The sequence below is a fragment of the Hemitrygon akajei genome, chromosome 10, assembly GCF_048418815.1.
Source record: "Hemitrygon akajei chromosome 10, sHemAka1.3, whole genome shotgun sequence".
NCBI lineage: Eukaryota > Metazoa > Chordata > Chondrichthyes > Myliobatiformes > Dasyatidae > Hemitrygon > Hemitrygon akajei.
In genome coordinates, this window is record NC_133133.1 from 95,135,036 (window position 1) to 95,156,778 (window position 21,743).

The 21,743-nt window shown below is 46.0% G+C and overlaps 1 protein-coding gene across 1 annotated transcript; it reads left to right on the plus strand.

Moving 5' to 3' along the window:
* Positions 1-9,881: 9,881 nt before the first annotated feature.
* Positions 9,882-18,031, plus strand: LOC140734548 (endogenous retrovirus group 3 member 1 Env polyprotein-like). Its single transcript, XM_073058673.1, has 2 exons — positions 9,882-10,627; positions 15,512-18,031. Exon 2 carries the CDS (start codon positions 16,561-16,563, stop codon positions 17,473-17,475), a length of 915 nt encoding a protein of 304 aa, XP_072914774.1. The 5' UTR covers positions 9,882-10,627; positions 15,512-16,560; the 3' UTR covers positions 17,476-18,031.
* The last annotated feature ends 3,712 nt before the right edge of the window (positions 18,032-21,743 follow it).

The window sequence follows — 21,743 nt, forward strand, 5'->3', positions numbered from 1 at the left end:
ACTGCTCCTGTGGCTCCTCCCACAGACCCCCTGCTGACTGCTCCTGTGACTCCTCCCACAGACCCCTGCTGACTGCTCCTGTGGCTCCTCCCACAGACCCCCTGCTGACTGCTCCTGTGGCTCCTCCCACAGACCCCTGCTGACTGCTCCTGTGGCTCCTCCCACAGACCCCTGCTGACTGCTCCTGTGGCTCCTCCCACAGACCCCCCCCCCGCTGACTGCTCCAGTGGCTCCTCCCACAGACCCCTGTCTGGACTGCTCCTGTGTCTCCTCCCACAGACCCCCTGATGACTGCTCCTGTGGCCCCTCCCACTGACCCTGCTGACTGCTCCTGTGGCTCCTCCCACTGACCCCTGCTGACTGCTCCTGTGGCTCCTCCCACTGACCCTGCTGACTGCTCCTGTGGCTCCTCCCACTGACCCCTGCTGACTGCTCCTGTGGCTCCTCCCACTGACCCCTGCTGACAGCTCCTGTGGCTCCTCCCACAGACCCCCGCTGACTCCTCCTGTGGCTCCTCCCACAGACCCCTGCTGACTGCTCCTGTGGCTCCTCCCACAGACCCTGCTGACTGCTCCTGTGGCTCCTCCCACAGACCCCCTGCTGACTGCTCCTGTGGCTCCTCCCACAGACCCCTGCTGACTGCTCCTGTGGCTCCTCCCACAGACCCCTGCTGACTGCTCCCACTGACCCCTGCTGACTGCTCCTGTGGCTCCTCCCACAGACCCCCTGATGACTGCTCCTGTGGCTCCTCCCACTGACCCCTGCTGACTGCTCCTGTGGCTCCTCCCACAGACCCCTGCTGACTGCTCCTGTGGCTCCTCCCACAGACCCCTGTATAAAGGCGACTGAGGCCTGTTGCCCTGCCTCATTCCCCAGGATGTAGTGTTGTTCATTCTTCCAATCAATAAAAGCCGATACCTCACTTCCTACGTCTCAGCGTGAGTTATTGATGGTGCATCACCCAGTGTGTTGGCTGTGCATCATTCACATACACACATTCCTTGTAGAGTCTGAATGACACCAGCAGAAAATATCTGTGGGCAATTCCAATAACCTTCTGAGAAGTTGATCCACCAGTACTGTGAGCCATTGGGTTCATTTAAGGATGTATAATGTCTGTTACTTACAAAAATTGTGTGTGACTAGAAGCGATTGGCCAGATCTGTGCAAGATTTATATTTTTTATGAGTCAATCCTTGCAGCATTTGTTGCAATGATTGTTACTGAGCTGAATTAATTTCTGTGTGTTTATTCAGGATGATGGAGTCGATGACCAATCACCATCGTTCGTCTGGCTTTGTTACACTGATCATGAACGAGTTGAATCAAAAGGATTATTCGATTACAACACTTTGTTTATAGAGGGATTGCTTTCATCTATGGTCAGGGATATGCCACTGTTTCTATTGTGGGAAAGGATGAAGATATGAGTCGGCAAGTTCTATCACATAACCCTCTGGTTCCCATGTGGGTGCTTGGTTTCTATCGAAAAAAGGGTTTTGTCTCCGGACACAAATTATTGCTACATTAACAGAATTTGTACAGATTGTGCTGGTCTGAGTCCAGCAGTTCATATTGTGGGGTTTTGGTCTATCTAATCTGCTTCCTTCTCTCTGTTCTAACCCTCCATCATTCCATTACATGGGAAGAATATACTCCCGTGTTCTATTGAGAGTATTACCCCATATTTCTGCTATACTGTTAACCAGCATCTACTGCAGCCAGCTGGAGTGCTGAGAGCTCTCCGAGTTGGACCACTGATAAATCATAAAACTTTTGGTATGATGCAACAATGTTGGGCATCAACTGTGATGGTATAAGGTTTGCTGTCTGCAAAGTTCTGAGCTAACATAAAGATCTTAAGACTTGTACAATATACAGAAGAGATAGACAACATACAATGTAGTGTACAGGTACCCTCACTAAAGGGAGGTTATACTGTAGTCACCTATTCTTCAAAGACTAGATCACTTCTCTGTTTCTCCTCCACAGTGAGTTTAGCTGCAATATCCATTACTCCTCCCAACCAATGAGGAGACACGTCCAGCAAACAACAATGTCGTTTAAAGGCAGTTTGTTTATTTTTAGTGATACATGTTTAAATTTAGATAAAACACTTAAAACACATTTAACACTCACAACGATTTATATCTTACAAAAGATTTTCAAACTTCAAATAATTTCTAAAGCAAAAAGGATTTCCAAAGTCCAGGTAGAATTCCTGTAAGCCATCGCAGAAATCGAGGGTAGACAAATGGACTCTAGTCACTCCATCTTTCTGTCATTCTAAAAAAGTCTTTGCGTTCTCTAGCACATATACTTTTTTTTCAATTTTGTGACTCTACCTGTGATATTTTCCAGTTACATTCATCAGGATAGGTGAATGCATTGCTTAATTGAGCCAAAGCGGACTCCTTTGTTTTCTCTTGATTGAATAATTAGATATAGGAACAGGATTAAGTAATTTGGCTCATCGAGTCTGCTCCACCATTTCATCATGGCTGATCCAATTTACCTCTCAGCCCCAAACTCCTGTCTTCTCCCTAAGTCATTGGTCATGCCCTGACCAATCAAGAATCTATCAACCTCTGCCTTGAATATACATAAAGAGTTGGCCTCCACAGCTGCTTGTGGCAAAGAATTCCACTGATTCATTACCCTCTGGTGAAAGAAATTCTTCCTCTACTCTGTTCTACAAGGACACCCTCTATTCTGAGGCTGTGTCCTCTGGTCTTACACACTCCCACCAGAGGAAACATCCTCTCCACAAGTCATTTTACCATTCGATGGGTTTCAATGAGGTCACCCCTCATTCTTCTGAATTCTAGTAAATACAGGCACAGAACCATCAAATGCTCCTCACATGATAAACCTTTCAATCCTGGAATAACTTTTCATGAACCTCCTTTGAACCCTCTCCTGTTTCAGCACATCCTTTCTAAGATAAGGAGCCCAAACCTGCTCACAATACTCCAAGTGATCCCTGTTATGTACCCGTGGGTATCTTGTACCTGTCACGTGACCATGATATAATTGAAGCTATGCTGGAGATGAGGTAATGATCTTGTGATGGTGGAGTGACGTCATTTTCCCGCCAGTGAGAGGTCATGTGATGGTTTTTTCAGCCGGGTATAAAAGGAGAACCCCACCCTGTGAGGTGGGGCAGTTCGTGGCTGAATTTGCCACTGACTCCATGTTGCTGCGCATTCTGATATTATGACGCAGTTTCGTTTAAAAGTGGAGTTTTACTTTCTGTTTTAATCTCAAAGGTTATCGCTGGCAGTTTCACTATAATACTGCCAGTTTGGTCAGTGGAGAGTGAAGATTTTAAAGGAGTTTGAAAATCCCGAAGGATTGGGAAAGTTAATGTTGACAGTGAAATAGATTCGGCCTTTGTTTAATCTTCGCACGAGGAATTAGTAACCTGTGTCCATGTTAACTCCTGCTTTGCCAAAAGAGAGCAGAAGGAGTTGGATGCAGAGTTTCACCAAGGAAAGGTCAGTGCCTTTAAGCCGTTTTATTTCCTTCGATCGTAAATCCTCCGGGGAATAACATACTTCAGCTGGGATCAGCAGTAACTCCACGAAAGAGGATTTAAATCATTTCAAGAAGTCTCTCCTTTAACGGACTGTGTAAGCATTTGGACTTTTGCATTACTACTTCTAGGAACTGTTCTCGCATTCTCGCTTTAAGAACTGTTCGAGCTGTCGTATGGCAGCTGACTTCCGGTTAAGTTAATCATTTGTTTACTTTTGGTTTTTTTTTTACAGTGTTTAATAAATGTTTTATTTGTTAATAAAAAACCTGTCTCAAATCATATATTCATTGTTGATGATTTGTAACATCCCTCACCAGTACCTTATAAAGTCTCAACATTATATCCTTACTTTTATATTCTAGTCCTCTTGAAATAAATGCTAACAATGCATTTGACTTCCTCACCACAGACTCAACCTGAAAATTAACCTTCAGGGAATCCTGCACAAGGACTCCCAAATCCCTTTGCACCTCAGTTTTTTGCATTTTCTCTCTATTTAGAAAATAGTTAACCCTTTCATTTATTCTACCATTACACTAGTACATTCTGTCACTAGTCCTGACACTATATTCCATATGCTTTTCTTTGCCCATTCTCCTAATCTGTCTAAGTCCTTCTGTAGCCTGTCTACTTCATCAAAATTACCTGCATCTCCATCTATATCCATATCATCTGCAAACTTTGCAACAAAACCATCCATTCTATCATCCAAATCATTGACATATAATGTAAAAAGAATCAGTCCCAACACAAATCCCTATGGAACACCACTAGACACCACAGAAAAGGTTCCCTTTATTTCCATTCTTTGCCTCCTGCCAATCACCCACTGCTTTATCCATGCTAGAATCTTTCCTGTAATGCCATGGGCTCGTAGATTATTAAGCAGCCTCGTGTGTGCCACCTTGTTAAAAGCCTTCTGAAAATCCAAGTACACAACATCAAGTGACTATCCTTTGTTTATCCTGCTTGTTATTTCTTCAAAGCATTTCAACAGATTAGTCAGGCAAGATTTTCTCTTGAGAAAACCATGCTGACTGCAGCCTATTTTAATATGTACCTCCAAGTACCCAGAGACCTCATCCTCAATAATTGACTCCAACATCTTCCTAACCATTGAGGTCAGACTAACTGCTCTATAGTTTCCTTTCTTCTACCTCTCTCCCTTCTTGAAGAGTGGAATGACATTTGCGATTTTCCAGTCCTCTGGAACCATTCCAGAGTCTAGTGATTCTTCAAAGATCATTACTAATGCCTCCACAGTCTCTTCAGCTACCTCTTTCCTGGGATGTATGCTGGGGTGTATGCCATCTGGTCCAGTTGACTTATCTACCTTCATCAGACCTTTCAGTTTCCTAAGAACCTTCTCTCTAGTTATGGTAACTTCACACACTTCATGACCCCTGACATGTGTAACTTCCACCATACTGCTAGTGTCTCCCACAGTGAAGACTGATGTAAAATACTTATTCAGTTTGTTCAGCATTTCCTTGTCTCCCATTACTACCTCTCCAGCATCATTTTCCAGCAGTCTGGTATCCACTCTCGCCTCTCTTTTACACTCTTTGCATCTCAAGAAACTTTTGATACCTGTTTAATATTATTGGCTAGCTTACTTTCATATTCCATCTTTACCTTCTTTATGACTTTTTAGTTGCCTTTTGTTGTTTTTTTTAAGGTTTCCCAATTCTCTAACTTTCTTCTATTTTTTGCTCTATTATATACCATCTCTGTGGCTTTGACTTGTTAGCCATGGTTGTGTCATCTTTCATTTAGAGTACTTCATCCTCTCTGGGATGTATATATCCTGTGACGTCTGAATTGCTTCCAGAAATTCCAGCCATTGCTACTCTGCTGTCATCCCTGCCAGTGTTCTTTTTCCATTCAATTCTGGCCAACTCCTCTCTCATTCCTCTGTAATTCCCTTTACTCTACTGTAATACTGATACATCTGACTTTAGCTTCCCTTTCTCAAATCAAGATAAATTTGATCATATTATAATCACTTGCCCCTCAAGGTTCTTTTACCTTAAGCTGGTGGATCAACTCTGGTTCATTGAACAACACCAAATCCAGAATGGCTGATCCCCTAGTGGACTCAACTACAAGCTGCTCTAAAAAGCCAACTCATTGGCATTCTAGAAATTTCCCCTCCTGTAATCCAGTGCCAACCTGATTTTCCCAATCTACCTGTATATTGAAATCCCCTATGACTATTGTAACATTGCCCTTTTGGCATGTATTTTCTACCTCCTGTTGTAATTTGTAGGCAACATGGTTCCTCATGTTTGGGGGTCTGTATACAACTCCCATCAGGGTCTTTTCACCCTTGCATTTCCTCAGTTCTATCCACAATGATTCAACATTATCTGACCCTGTGTCACCTCTTTCTAATGATTTGATTTCATTTTTTATCAAGAGCGCAATGCCACCCCCTCTGCTTTTCTGTCTATCCTTTCAATACCAAGTGCATCCTTGGACATTAAGCTCCAGGTTATAATCTTTCAGTCATGGTTCAGTGATGCCTACAACATCATACCTGCCAATCTGTAAATGTGTTGCAAGTTCATCTTCCTTCTTCTGTACACCACATACATTCAGATACAGCACCATCAGCCCTGTACTCATTTAAGCAATTCAGCTTTGGTTACGAACTACTGACTGTCCTATCTCTATACCTCTTATCATCTTATACACCTCTACCAAGTTACCTCTCATTCTCCTTTGCTCTTAAGAGAAAAACCCTGGCTCACTCAATGTTTCCTCACAAGTCATGCTCTCCATTCTGGGCAGCATCCTGCCAAGTGTCCTCTGCACCCTGTCGGAACCTACCACAGCCTTTCTATAATGAGGCAATCAGAACTGTGTGGTCTAACTAGGTTTATGGAGCTGCAACATGGCCTCAGAGCTCTTGAACTTAATTTTATTTATTTATTTGCAGATACAGGGTGAAACCGGTTCTTCCAGCCCAACGAGTTGCATTTCCCAGCAACTCACCTGTTTAATCTCAGGACAGTGCTCAATGAGCACCTTTAGACTGAGAAAGGAAACCAGAGCTGTTGGGGTCCGGTCCGCAGCCCGCCTTCCGGGTCTTGCTCCGGTCTATGGACTCCGGACTCTGGGCCTTGCAGCCAGCCCTCCTGTCACCCGGAGCCATTGGATCATCTCGGCTTAAGGAGGTACACCTGTCACCTATTAGGGGGCAGGTGTTTATAAGGGGCTCGGGGACTGAGCCTGGTTGTGGGGTTGTCTTGCTCTGTACCCTGTTCTGCCCTGCTTGGAATCCTGTTCTGCCCTGGTTGCTGCCCTGCTTGGAATCCTGTTCTATCCTGGTTGCCGGCCTGTTCTGTAAATGCTCTGTCTGGTTGGTCTTGTTCCCCTGCTTCTCTGCTGTGCGCTGGTCCCGCTGTTCTGCCTTATTTGCCTTGCTTGTGCTGCCATGCTGTCGGCTGTCTTTCCCAATTTACTGGTGTATCACGGTAGTCCTGCTGCTCCCCCTGGACCCAGCTTCCTTCTGATCCCTTGCCTCTGTTGGGCAGCTCTGGCCGGACTGCCGCTGCCTGGTGGGGATTCTGCCCCTTCCTATCCATTACCTCTGTCGGGCAGGTCCGGCTGGATTGCTGCTGCCCGGCGGGGGTTTCTGCCCTTTCCACCTATTGCTCACTAAGGGTTGTGCCCCACACCTGCCCAGGTGTCTGCGACTGGCCCAGGCCTCTGTGTTTCCGCCTGGGAGGCAGCCCTGCCCGGGATCCATGCGGCCCGCCATGAGAGATCCTCCTGCCTCGTCCGAACTCTGGGATCCTCCTGCCTCGTCTGAACTCTGGGATCCAGCCCCACCTGCCTTACCCCTTGCATGCCATGGCATCCCCATCCTGTCCTACCCCTAGTACTTCAGTGTCTGCGTCCTGCATTTGGGTCCAATCTTGCCCTCGTTCCTGACAAAAGCACCTGGAGGAAACCCACACGGTCACCTAGGTAGTGACTGATTGGGACTCCAAACTCCGGAATGCCTCGAGGTGTAACGGCATTGCATTGACCATCCCACTACCCAACTAATAAAGGTCAACACATCATAAGCCTTCTTAGCCTCCGCAGTAACATACATGGCAACTTAGAGGGATCTGTGGATGGTCTCTGAGATCCCTCTGTTCCTCCACACTGCCAAGAATTCTGCCATTAACCTTGTACTCTGTCTTTATGTTTATCCTTCCAAACAGTAGCATTTCACACTTCTCTGGATGACCACCATCTTCTATTTCTCACTCCAACACCACATCTTACCAATGTCCTGTAGTAATCTGCAACAACTCTTCATGGTATCCACAACTCTGCCGCTCTTCACATCATTTGCAAATTTAGTAATGCACCCTGCCACTTCCTCACCTGTTTATAAAGATACATCTGAGAAACACCACTGGTCACTGACTTCCAGACAAAATATAATCCATTTATCACATTCTCTGTGAGCAAGCAAATTCACACAAACAACCATGAGATGCAGATGCTAGAGACCCAAAGCAACAGGTGGCAACTATGGAAAAGAGCAAACAGTCAATGTTTCGGGCTGAGACCCTTCACCAAGACTGGAAAGGAAGGGGAAGAAGAATTACAATGTGATAGGTGAAACCAGGAGCGGGAGGGGTAAAGTAAAGCACTGGGAAGTTGATTGGTGAAAGAGATAAAGGGCTGGAGAAGGGGAAATCTGATAAGGGAGGGTAGAAGACCATGGAAAAAATGGAAGGGGGTTGAGCCCTAGAGGGAGGTGATGGCAGGAAAAGAGATAAGGTGAGTGAGGGAAAGAGGAATAATGAATGATGTGGGGGGCAATTACTGGAAGTTTGAGAAATCGATATTCATGCAATTGGGTTGGAGGCTACGCAGAAATGGAGACAGAAAGATCAAGAAAGTGGAGAAAGGTGTCAGAAATGGACTAAGTAAATTTGAGGGTAGGTTGAAAGTTGGAGGCAAAGTGGATGAAATTGACGAATTCACCATGGGTGCAGGAAGCAGCACCAATGCGATCATTGATGTAGAGTAGGAAGAGTTGGGGAGCGATGCTGTTTTAGGCTTGAAACAGTCTGTTCCATGTAGCCGATGAAAAGGCAAGCATTGCTGGGACCCATGTGAGTGCCCACTTCTGGTTTGAAGGAAGTGGGAGGAGCTGAAGAAGAAATTATTGAGTGTGAGGACCGGGGCGTGGAGTGATGGTGGAGGGGAGCTAGTTCGGTCTGTTGTCCAGAAAAAAGTAGAAAGATTTAAGGCCATCCTGATGGGGTGGAGGAGTATAGGTACTGGATATCCATAGTGAGAACAAGATAATTGGGGCCAGGGAACTTAAAATCATTGAAAAGATCAAGAGCTTGTGAAGTGTCACTGATGTAGGTAGGAAGAGACTGAATCAATATGTTCCAAAGGTACATTTAACGTCAGTGAAATGTATACAATATATATCCTGAGATTCTTTTTCTTTGCAACCATCCACAAAAACAGAGGAGTGCTCCAAAGAATGAATGACAGCTAAAACATTAGAACCTCATTAGAACATTAGAACCCCCTCCCACACACCAGCAATGACCCCCCCCACCAGCAAAAAGCATCAGTGACCCCCACTGAGCACTCAAGTGTGGAGCATCAATAAAGACGCAGACTTGCAGTACCCCAATAACTACTCATTCACCTGATAATTCGATATACCACTGTCTCCCTCTCCCTCTCCCTGGAAAAAGAGGTGTCCCCATTTCACAGTGAGTGGGGAGACATAACAAAACAACTTACTTCATGCACCCATGCTGAGCTTGTCAATTTCATCAACCTGCCCTTGAATTCACTTGACCGATTTCTGACACCTTTCTGCTCTTCCTCAATCTGTCTGTCTCCATCTTTGGAGATAAACTGCCTACGGACATCTTTTATAAACCTAAAGATTCCCATGGCTATCTTGCCTATACCACTTCCCAACCTTACTCCTGTAAAAATACAATTCCCTTTTCCCTGTTTCTTTGACTCCGCCACATCTGTTCTCAGGATAAGGTTTCCACCTCCAGGACATCAGCAATATTCTCCTTCTTCAAAGAACAGGGTTTCCTTTCCTCCAGCATTGATGACTCCCTCACCCACATTTCCTCCATTACACGGACATCTGCTCTCACACCATCTTCCCACCACCTTAACATGGATAAAATTCCTCTTGTTCTCACCTACAGCCCCATGAGCTTCCACATCCAACACATTATTTTCTGCAACTTACACCATCTTCAATGGGATCCAACGACCAAGCACATCTTTATCTCCTCCCCCACTCTTCACTTTCTTCAGGGATCGAACTCTCTATGATTCCTGTAAGAAGAGAAAGGGTTAAGGTTAGACTGTGCTAAGATCTAAGCTTACAAAACATATGCTGACACATTGCTAAATAAGGATATAAGATTCTTGCAAAACTGTATAGGTACAATCTGTACCTTGTGGTAATCATGAAGAACTAAAAAGGAGTCATTAAGCTAGGAGCTGAGAGCGGAGGTGGATGGAACAGATGGAGATAAGCTGTACTCTTGTGGCTAACTCCAAGGCCGATGAGTGTTTGAAAACTTGGCAGACATGGCTCTGCGGATGGCTAACTCCAAGGACAGAGGATATGAGAAAATGTGTATGTGACCCCCGAAATGTACAAGCCTGTGGGGAGGGGGAGAGTGGAGCTGACTATGAATAATTGTAGGAATGATACAGCAACTGAGGGACACGTGATAACCTACTTGAAACTGTATAAAAGGAAATGAAATGTAATGCTCTGGGCTCAATACTGCTGGAGCAGTTTTGGGTCCGACTCTGCAGACTCGTGAAAAATAAAGCTTTGCCGCTTTGCAGTTTGCTGAGACTCAGAGTGTAGGATTATTTCTGACAGCTGGGGGCTCGTCCGGGATCCCCACTCCGGTCGTGGAGGGCGAGAGGAAGGACATCGGAGAAGGTGCACCCTGCCGAGTTCGGCAGTCCCTGATTCCTTGCTCGTCGTCTGAAACGGCTTGAGCGAGTGAGATCCGGACAGCGCAAGGCGGCAAAGCAGGGAGGAAAGGAGACGGTTCTACGGCACACCGGGTAAGTGAGACTAGCTAACTGAGATCTAGGTGGGTGTGACCGGGTAAACTAGGTGTGACGACACCTAGAGTAAAAAGAACCGGGCCGGGAAGGGAATAATGGGAGGGGGAAGCTCAAAGGAAGAGGAGCCGGAGAGTTCGGGTTTGTTCCCGAAGGTACCTCCTGATAGCCCCCTCGGTAGAATGTTTGCAGGATGGGGATATGGACGAACAAAGGGAAAGCAGAAAAAGAGAATGGTAGAATATTGCAAATCATGGTCCAAACAGCCAATAAAAGGGTCCTCGGTATGGTGGCCACCATTTGGGTCAGATGAGGATTGGGTTAGACAGGCCTTAAACATATATGTAAACTCTAAGCCAAATGTAAAAGAAGAAGAAAGTGAATACGCCTCTTGCTGGGTTTCGGGGCCAGGAGACTCAGCCAGAAGTTACAAATTGGAAACAAAGAACAAGGAGAAACCTCCTTGGGAAGTATTGAATCATTTACCTCCGCCTTACGTGCCCCGGCCTGAACAACCGGAGGCGGCTCCCTCTGCCCCCCTCCAACCGGACGATCCGGCACGGGAGGCGGAGGCTGAAAAGGAAAAAGAACGGGAAGAATGGGCGGAAGAAGAAGAAAAACGAAAAGAGGAATACGATGAGTGGTTAGAAAAAGAAAGGAAGAAGTGGGAGGAAGGGAATCCACCACAATCAGGACCCCCCTTTATTATGACGCGCTCCCGGACACGACAACGGGTGAAAAAGGAAGAGGAGCCCAAGTTATGCCCCTTAAGGGAGGTCCCGATGAGTGGACCTGATGGGGGAACGGGGTATGTGAATGTTCCCCTGACCAGCACTGAGGTAAGAACCTTTAAAAAAGAAATGAAGAACCTCCTGGAAGATCCGATGGGACTGGCTGAACAGTTGGATCAGTTCCTCGGGCCTAATATATACACCTGGGATGAAATGTATTCCATCATGGGGACGTTATTCTCAACCCAAGAGAGACAAATGATAAGACAAGCGGCTATAGTTATGTGGGAGAAAGAAAAGACTACCGAAGGGGCACCTAAGTTTCCCCTCACGGAGCCAAACTGGAACAAACAGACTCCTGAAGGACGAGGAAACATGAGGGATATGAGGGAATTCCTGATCAAGGGGATAAGACAAGCGGTCCCCAAGGGTCATAATTTCAATAAGGCATTTGGAAGTCATCAAAACCCCGATGAGACCCCAACTGACTTCCTGGATAGAATTCGGAAAAATATGCAACAATATGCGGGGGTAGACCCGGAGACGGAGGTGGGGCAACAGTTAATCAGGGTAGAATTTGTATCGAAAGCCTGGCCAGACATTCGGAAGAAGCTAGAAAAGATAGAAGACTGGAATTCAAAACCCTTGGGCGAATTACTGCGAGAAGCACAGAAGGTGTTTGTAAGAAGAGACGAGGAGAAACAGAAAAATACCGCTAGGATCATGGTCCAGACAGTGCGGCAGGTAACCACAGAAAACAGGGAAAAGAGGGGAACGTGGTCGGACCGAGGCAATGGCCAAGAACCAGGAAGGAAAACGCGAAGGACTCTAAGATGCTTCCACTGTAACGAGGAAGGACATTTTAAACGGGAATGTCCTAAGTATCGGCGAGAGGTCAGGTCATATGCCATGATGGAGGACGAAGACTAGGGGGGTCGGGGGTTCCTACCCTTGGGGAGAAGAAACTATCGACAGGAACCCCTGGTAAATCTGAAATTAGGTCCCCAAGGGTCAGATACAACCTTTATGGTAGATTCGGGTGCTGAAAGATCCAGTGTAATCCAGATACCTCCCGGCGCCCGAACAGGAACAAGAGTAATGAAGGTATCCGGTATCGGAGGAAAAACGATACAAGTGTCCATTGTGGACAATGTGGAAGTCGGATATGAAGATAGGGCAACAAGGCAAGACCTTCTCCTGCTGCCCTCGGCAGGATTCAACCTATTAGGAAGGGACCTGCAAGCGCAACTGGGCATTGGAACAGTGCCGAACAATGGAGAAATAATAGTAAAATTATTCGCATTAAAAGAAGAGGACGACCAGAAAATAGAGCCCGAGGTGTGGTATAGAGAGGGAAATAGGGGAGGATTGAACATCAGCCCTCTACAGATCACCTTGCTACCGGACGGTCGCCCAGTAAGGAGGAAGCAGTATCCCATTGCGATGGAAGGAAGAAAAGGGCTGCAGCCGGTAATTGAAGGGCTGATCGCAGATGGACTGCTGGAAGAATGTATGTCGCCATATAATACCCCCATCCTCCCGGTGCGAAAGCCGGACGGGACTTATCGGATGGTACAAGACCTGCGGGGTCTAAATGCAGTAGTCCAGACCCGATACCCGGTAGTACCCAACCCGTACACCCTGATGAGTAAAATCTCCCCTGACCATGAATGGTTCAGTGTAATAGATCTAAAAGATGCTTTCTGGAGTTGCCCGCTAGAAGAAAGCAGTCGGGACATGTTTGCGTTTGAATGGGAAAATCCTACAACAGGGCGGAAAAGACAACTCAGATGGACGGTCCTGCCGCAAGGATTCACTGAGTCACCTAACCTATTCGGGCAGGTCTTGGAGCAAGTACTAGCGGAATTCCAATGTGCTCCAGAGAACCAACTGCTACAGTATGTGGATGATTTATTACTATCCGGGCCAACACAGAAAGGGGTGCAGGAAGATACCATCAGATTACTGAACTTCCTAGGGAAAAAGGGGCTACGGGTCTCCAAGAAAAAGTTACAATTCGTGGAAAAGGAAGTAAGGTATCTGGGACACCGGGTCAGTAAGGGACAGCGAAGCATTACCCCAGAAAGGATAGCTGGAATAACAGGGATGTCGCTACCTCGTACCAAGAAGGAGATACGACAGTTCCTGGGGTTAGTGGGGTATTGTCGAATCTGGATTGAGAATTATACTCCCCTGGTGAAATTTCTGTATGATAAACTCGGGCAAGATGAGCAAACAGTAAAATGGACAAAGGAAGAGGAGCAAAAATTCAACTATATCAAGGGGCAATTGATCCGTGCTCCGGTGTTAGTCTTGCCAGCCCTGGAAAAACCATTCCAGCTGTACGTCAACAATGCCGAAGGAATGGCCCAAGGGGTACTCACCCAACTAAGAGGAGGAAAGCGGCAACCCGTGGCTTTCCTGTCAAAAATGTTAGACCCGGTATCGCGTGGATGGCCCACCTGTATCCAAGCAGTGGCAGCGACAGCGGTATTGGTAGAGGAAGCCCGGAAACTAACCTTTGGAGGGAAGATCACAGTGCATTCTCCCCACTCGGTCAGCACCCTACTAGCCCAGAAGGCACATCGGTGGCTCACTGACTCCCGCATTCTAAAGTACGAAACTATACTGATGACCGGAGAAGACCTAAACTTCGCAAAGGATTCCAGTTGCAACCCAGCCCAGTTCCTCTATGGAGGACTAGAAGAAAAGGAGTCAGAACACGACTGTATTGAATTGCTGGACTTGCAAACAAAGAGCCGGGAGGACTTACAGGAAGTTCCCCTGGGAGAAGGACAGGAATTGTATATAGATGGATCCTCACGATGTATTGATGGAGTACGGCACAGCGGATATGCCATCATTGACGGAGAGACTGAAAGAATAGTGGAGTCCGGGAGATTACCGGGAAACTGGTCGGCCCAGTCATGCGAATTATACGCACTCCAGAGGGCTCTGAGGATATTGGAGAAGAGGATCGGAACAATATACACTGACTCTAAGTACGCCTATGGGATAGTACATACCTTTGGGAAGATATGGAAAGAAAGAGGACTGATAACGGCCAGAGGAAAGGGACTGGCACACGAGCAAATGATAAGTATGACATTGGAAGCCCTGGCCCTACCAACTGAGATTGCGGTAGTACATGTACCCGGACACCAAAAAGGATCAACACCTGAAGCAGTAGGGAACCGTCTAGCCGATGGGGAGGCCAAACGAGCAGCCGTTGAAGACCCGATCCAACTCCTGACCTTGATACCAGTGAGGGAAGGACTTACTAAACAACCTATGTTTACCCAAATAGAGATTGATAGCATGAACCAACTAGGAGCCCGAAAAGACACTGATGGTAAATGGACGGTCCCGGATGGGAGACAGGTACTAAATAAGGAAGTAACCCGCAACGTCCTCCAACAGTTGCACCATCAAACCCACTGGGGAGTACAGGCCATGTGCGACACAATTCTGAGGGACTATGTATGCAAAGGAATATACACACTGGCCCAGCAAGAGATAACTGGATGTCCGACGTGCCAGCGGATAAACAAGAAAGTGATGCGATCCACTCCAAGAGGTGGCCAGCCACTGGCCATGAGACCGTTCCATAGAGTCCAGATCGACTTTACCGAACTACCCTCAGTGCAGAGATGGAAGTACCTGTTAGTAATAGTGGATCATTTTACCCACTGGGTGGAAGCATACCCGACCACAAAGGCCGATGCGCCTACAGTAGCCCGAATACTACTAGAAAACATAATCCCCAGATATGGGATCATGGGGTCCATAGACTCGGACAGAGGGACACACTTTGCCTCCAAGACGCACCAGTTGATTTGTGATGCATTGAGTATCCAATGGAAATACCATACCCCGTGGCATCCCCAGAGTTCGGGACGGGTGGAAAGGATGAACAGTACCTTAAAGGCGCAATTGACCAAATTAATGCTAGAAACCAAGTTACCCTGGACTAAGTGTCTCCCCATCGCCCTGTTAAGAATCCGAACAGCACCCAGGAAGGATATAGGAATCTCCCCCTATGAAATGCTGTTTGGACTCCCGTATTGGAATAAGGTAGAAGGGTACCCCACGCTACAAGGGGGTGATATTTTTATAAAGAACTATTTACTGGCACTATCTCGTTCCTTTGCAGAACTGCGGAAGAAGGGTCTCTTGGCCCAGACTCCGCCGCTCGACTTTGCTTTACATCAGATCGTGCCTGGAGATTGGGTTCTGGTACGGACCTGGAAGCCGGAGAAGTTACAACCACAGTGGGAAGGCCCTTTCCAGGTCCTGTTAACCACCGAGGCGGCCGTACGAACAAAAGAGAAAGGGTGGACCCACGCATCCAGAATAAAGGGACCAGTTAAGCCTGAGGGACACACGGAGTGGACCTGTGTTCCCAGTGAAGAACCGTTGGTGGTGAAACTGAAAAGGCAACAAAAATGAACTCAATGTGGACTGTTACATTATTGACTGTAATATATTTAATTCTGTATGTGGGAAAAATAGAAGGGAAATGTGACAAGTGTAGGAACCGAGTTTTGGAGAAAGGAAAAGAACGACCCGGGGCCCTTGTGTCACATTCACATGTAAATGACCAATGTTATGGAAAAGAAAAAGAGGAATGTGAAGAGGGAGGAATAAAATATACCCTGAGAAAGAACAGGGGATACCCCGGTGGATCAGTGAGAGAAGAAAAAGGAGAAGGGAGAAGTTGGAGTGTACGAGAAAGTACATGCCCTGAGACAGAATGGATATGTGAAAGGAAAGAAAAAGGAAGGGCAGAGTTTGGTGGAGTCAGAGAAGAATGGGGAACCTATGGAAAAACAAGACCGGAAATGAAGGAAAACCTGTTTATAGACTTAGCAACTCGAATAGCTACAAGTTTAAATGTAAGTGACTGTTGGGTTTGTGGGGGACCCCACATGAGCGAGCAATGGCCATGGATAGGTGAGAGTTTGAGTGTGTGGGAGCTATTGGCTCATGATTGGGATAAGAAAAGGACTGGGAGGACGCAAGAATGGAAGTTAACAAACTATCCGGAAGGACAAGTATGTGTAGAAAGAAAAGGGAAGGTGAAAGTAGGAGAAAGCCCATGTCAGAGTATAAAGTTGGCTAAAACAAAAAAATAATGCCACTTGGTGGCCCGAGGAGCCGACTTGGTACATAACTAAAGGGGCAAAGGACAATTGTACGGCTATGGGAAACAATTCGGGAATCTGGAATTGCAGTGGGCATAACCCGTACGAAGGAATTCCCAGTGTTTGGAAAGCCTGGCGGAAAGCAAGGAAAGGAGGATTTGTCCCAGAAGGTCTGTTCTGGATTTGTGGGAATCAGGCATACACCAAATTGCCGAAAGGATGGGGAGGAGTTTGTTTCTTAGGCCTTATAAGGCCAGAGTTCTTCCTCCTACCCCAGGATGAAGATAGGGAATTGGGAATCAAGTTATTTGACTCACTGAGAAGGGAGAAGCGGGAGATAAAGGTGGGAGAATGGGGCGACGAGTGGCCTCCAGCACGCATCATTGAATATTACGGACCAGCAACTTGGGCCCAGGATGGGTCATGGGGTTACCGAACCCCGGTATATATGTTAAATCGAATAATACGCCTACAAGCTGTAGTAGAGGTGATCACCAACCAAACCGCATTGGCTCTGGAATTGCTGGCTGAGCAGCAAAGCCAGATGAGAACAGCCATATACCAAAATCGATTAGCATTGGATTACCTATTGGCCTCCGAGGGAGGGGTCTGTGGAAAGTTCAATCTGACAAACTGTTGCCTAAAGATAAATGATAATGGAAAGGCAGTGTTGAAAATATCCGACAAAATTCGGAAGTTGGCCCATGTGCCAGTACAAACTTGGAGATCCTTAGGGAACCTGAGTTGGCTGGATAGTCTGCTGGGAGGAAGCTGGTGGCGAATAGCCCTGTTAATATTAGGCGGAATACTCATAATGATAATCATATTACCATGCTTAATACCCTGCTTGAGAGCATTAATAACGCGAGTAGTAGTACAGGTAATGCAGCCAGGGAACCCAGCTGACCCGGCTAAAATGCTGTTGCAACGAGGCAGAGAACTGAAAGAGTGGAATCCCTGGACAAATCCTTAGCACACTCTAAAAAGAAAAAGGGTGGAATTGTAAGAAGAGAAAGGGTTAAGGTTAGACTGTGCTAAGATCTAAGCTTACAAAACATATGCTGACACATTGCTAAATAAGGATATAAGATTCTTGCAAAACTGTATAGGTACAATCTGTACCTTGTGGTAATCATGAAGAACTAAAAAGGAGTCATTAAGCTAGGAGCTGAGAGCGGAGGTGGATGGAACAGATGGAGATAAGCTGTACTCTTGTGGCTAACTCCAAGGCCGATGAGTGTTTGAAAACTTGGCAGACATGGCTCTGCGGATGGCTAACTCCAAGGACAGAGGATATGAGAAAATGTGTATGTGACCCCCGAAATGTACAAGCCTGTGGGGAGGGGGAGAGTGGAGCTGACTATGAATAATTGTAGGAATGATACAGCAACTGAGGGACACGTGATAACCTACTTGAAACTGTATAAAAGGAAATGAAATGTAATGCTCTGGGCTCAATACTGCTGGAGCAGTTTTGGGTCCGACTCTGCAGACTCGTGAAAAATAAAGCTTTGCCGCTTTGCAGTTTGCTGAGACTCAGAGTGTAGGATTATTTCTGACAATTCCCTTATCCATCCGTCCCTCCCCACTAATCTCCCTCCTGGCACTTATCCTTGCAAGCAACACAAAAGCTACACCTGCCCTTACACATCCTCACCAGCTAACAGCTATGGAAATGAATAAACAATTGATCTTTCAGGCTGAGACTCTCCTTCAGGACTGGAAAAGAAGGTGGAAGAAGGCAGAATGAAAAGGTGAAGGGAGAGGAAGGAGGACTAGTTAGAAAGTGATAGGTGAGACAAAGGTTTAATTCCTATTACTATTCCCTTTCCAACATGTTGCTCCATAACTTCCTCTTGTGCCATGATGAGGCCACCCTCAGGTTGGAGGAGTAACACATATTCTGTCTGGGTAGCCTAATGGCTACCTGATGGCATGAACATCAATTTCTCCTTGTGGTAATTCAGGGCCCAAAACAGTCCTTCCAGGTGAGGCAACACTTCCCTTGCAAATCAGCTGGAGTCGTCATTGTATCCAGTGCTCCCAATGTGGCATTCTCTACATTGGTGAGCTTTGTCAAGCACATCCACTCCATCTGCCAAAAGCAGAATTTCCCAGTGGCCTATCATTTTAACTCTTATCCCCATTCCTTACCAACATGTTGGCAATGACTTCCTCTTTTGTCACAATGAGGCCCCTGTCAGGCTGAAGGAGCAACACCTCACATTCCATTTTGGTGGCTTCCAACATATACATTGATTTCTCCTTCTGATAATCCCCCATTCCCCCCCTTAACCTCTTCTATTCCCCACTTTGGCCTCTTACCCCTTCTCCTCTCCCCCTGGTTCCCCTCCTTCCCTTTCTCCCATGGTCCACTCTCCTTTCCTATCACATCCCTTCTTCTCCAGCTCTTTACCTCCCCCCCCCCCCACCAACCTGGCTTCACCTATCACCTTCTGACTTGCCTTTCTTCTCCCCCCCCCCCCACCTTTTCATTCTGGCTTTTTACCCCTATCTTTCCAGTCCTGAAGGATGGTCTTGGCCAGAAACATCGATTGTTTATTCATTTCCATAGCTGGTGCTGCCTGACCTGTTGAGTTCCTCCAGCATTTTGTGTGTGTTGCTTCGGATTGTATCTGATTCCACCTCCACTGGAAGCAAGTTCCAGATATCAAACACTCCCCATGGTGGGTTAATTACTCATTGTAAATTGCCCCGTGATTAGGCAATGGTTAAATTGGAAGATTGTTGGGTGGCAAGGCTTGAAGGGCCAGAAGAGCCTATTCTGTACTGTATCTCAATAAATACATAAATAAATGTTCTCCCAAATCATCTTTAAAACCCTTTTCTCTCAGCTTAAACTTAAGTCTTCTTGTTTTATACCTCTTCCATGAGAAACAGATTCTGATTATCTACCTTATCCATCTTCCTAAAAATGTTATGTACCTCTATCAGGTTGTCCGTCAGGCTCCATTGCTGTAGGGGAAATAAGCTCGGCCTATCCAATCTTTCCCCATATCTAGTCTTCCAATTCCAGGGAACCTCCTCTGCACTGTTTCTATTGCAGTCAGGTCACTTCAGTAGAGTAGCATCCAAAACTGCCACTGTACTTCAAGTGTGGTCTAACCAGTATCTAAACATTTAATCTTTGGCAAGTGGAATCATCTCCAAATCTTACTAGATTTACAATGGCCCTAAACTTGTATGCTCACAAACTGGAATTTATTGTTGGACATAATGATAAGGAATTACAGCCATAAAGCACAAGAGGCTGTAGAAGTAGAACCAAATGGTCTGAATTGCCACAAAGAAGCTCCTTCCTGGAACAGTCGATCCTTCCTGAAATATATACTGGCATTGGAAATTTTTGAGAACAAACTGTACGTACCCAAATCGAAAGCTGAGGATGAACCAGGAGTTTCATAGTCTGCTAAGGGCTAGATCTGTGGCATTCAAGTCTGGTGACCCAGGACTATACAAGAAGGCCAGGTACAACTTACGGAGGGCTATCTCAAGAGCGAAAGAACAATTCCAATTGAGGTTAGAGGCAGAATCACATGCACATCAACTCTGGCAGGGTTTTTCCTACACAGTGAAACCTAACATCATAAATGGCAGACAAGAGAGAATATGATGGCACTGAAAATCCAAGACACACACACACACACACACACTCTCTCTCTCTCTCTCTCTCTCTCTCCCTCCCTCTCTCCTCTCTCCCCCCCCCCCCCACCTCGGAGTTCCTCAGCAGGCCAGGCAACATCTATGGAAAAGAGTAGTCGACATTTCGGGCCAAACTCTCCAGCAGTGATGCTTCACTCCCACATGAGTTCAACACTTTTTATACACACTTTGAAAGGTAGAATAAAACTACAGCTATGAGGGATCTTGCAGCATCTGGTGACCTCAGACTTGGAAGTTGATGCCAGATATTTTTTAAAGAGGGGGGACCCTCACAAGGCGACAGGCCTCAATGGTGTACCTGGTAGGGGTCTGAAAACCTGTGCCAACTCAATGGTGGGTGTGTTCAAAAACATTTGTCCACCTCTCACCACTACAGCTGGAAGTTCCCACCTGCTTCAAAAGGGCAATAGTCATACCAGAGCCCAAGAAGAGCAGGGTGAGCTGCCTTAATGGCTATTGTCCAGTAGCACTCACAGCTATGGTAATGAAGAGCTTTGAGAGGTTGGTTATGGATAAAATCAACTCCTGCTTAAGAAAGAATCTAGACCCACTGCAATTTGCCTATTACCGCAAAAAGTTAACAGCAGATGCAATCTCAATGGTTCTTCACGTGGCTTGGATCATCTGGACAATATTTACATCAGACTGAATACAACGCAACATTTAACACAATCATTCCTACAGGTCTGATCAAAAAGTTCCAAAACCTACCCTCTGTACCTCCCTCTCCAACAGGATCCTTGATTTCCACAGCGGAAAACCATAGTCTGTGTGGATCAGAAATAACATCTCCACTCTCTGATAATCAACACTGGTGCACCTCATGAATGTGTGCTTAGTCCACTGCTCTACTCTCTCTTCACGCATGACTGTGTGGCGAGGTACAGCTCAAATGCCACCTATAAATTTGCTGATGACAACTATTGTTGGCAGAATTTCAGATGGTGACGAGAGGATGTACAGGAGCGAGGTAGATCAGCTGGTTGAGTGATGTCACAGCAACAACTTTGCACTCAACACCAGTAAGATCAAAGAACTGATTGTGGATTTCAGAAAGGGTAAGATGAGGGAACACATACCAGTCCTCATAGAGGGATCAGAAATGGAAAGGGTGAGCAATTTTAACTTCCTTGGTGTCAACATCTCTGAGGATATATCCTGAGCCCAGTGTATCGATGCAGTTACAAATAAGGCTATTTTTCATTAGGAGTTTGAGGAGATTTGGTATGTCACCAAAGAAACTCACAAATTTCTACAGATGTGCCATGGAGAGTTAGGAGACTAAGCACAGGTGGGTTGACACTGTGTGATACACTCCAAAAGAAACATTAAGTCAAAGAAAGTATGTTTGACCCTTTATTAAGAAAACAGTAAAAATGTACTGTCTTATAATGATAAAATCTAATAAAAGTAAAACTAATGATATTACAAAATAAGCGTATTCAATGTACTTAAATGTTAGCGATTTTAGTATTTTTAAACCTGTTCAAAAATAATTGTTAAACATAACTATCTTAAATGGTCAACAAAAGATTATCATTCCCCCGACATACTCCC

What these genes read in the sequence shown, in the direction of transcription:
- LOC140734548 (XM_073058673.1), top strand. Translation starts at nt 16,561, where the DNA reads ATGGGAAACAATTCGGGAATCTGGAATTGCAGTGGGCATAACCCGTAC.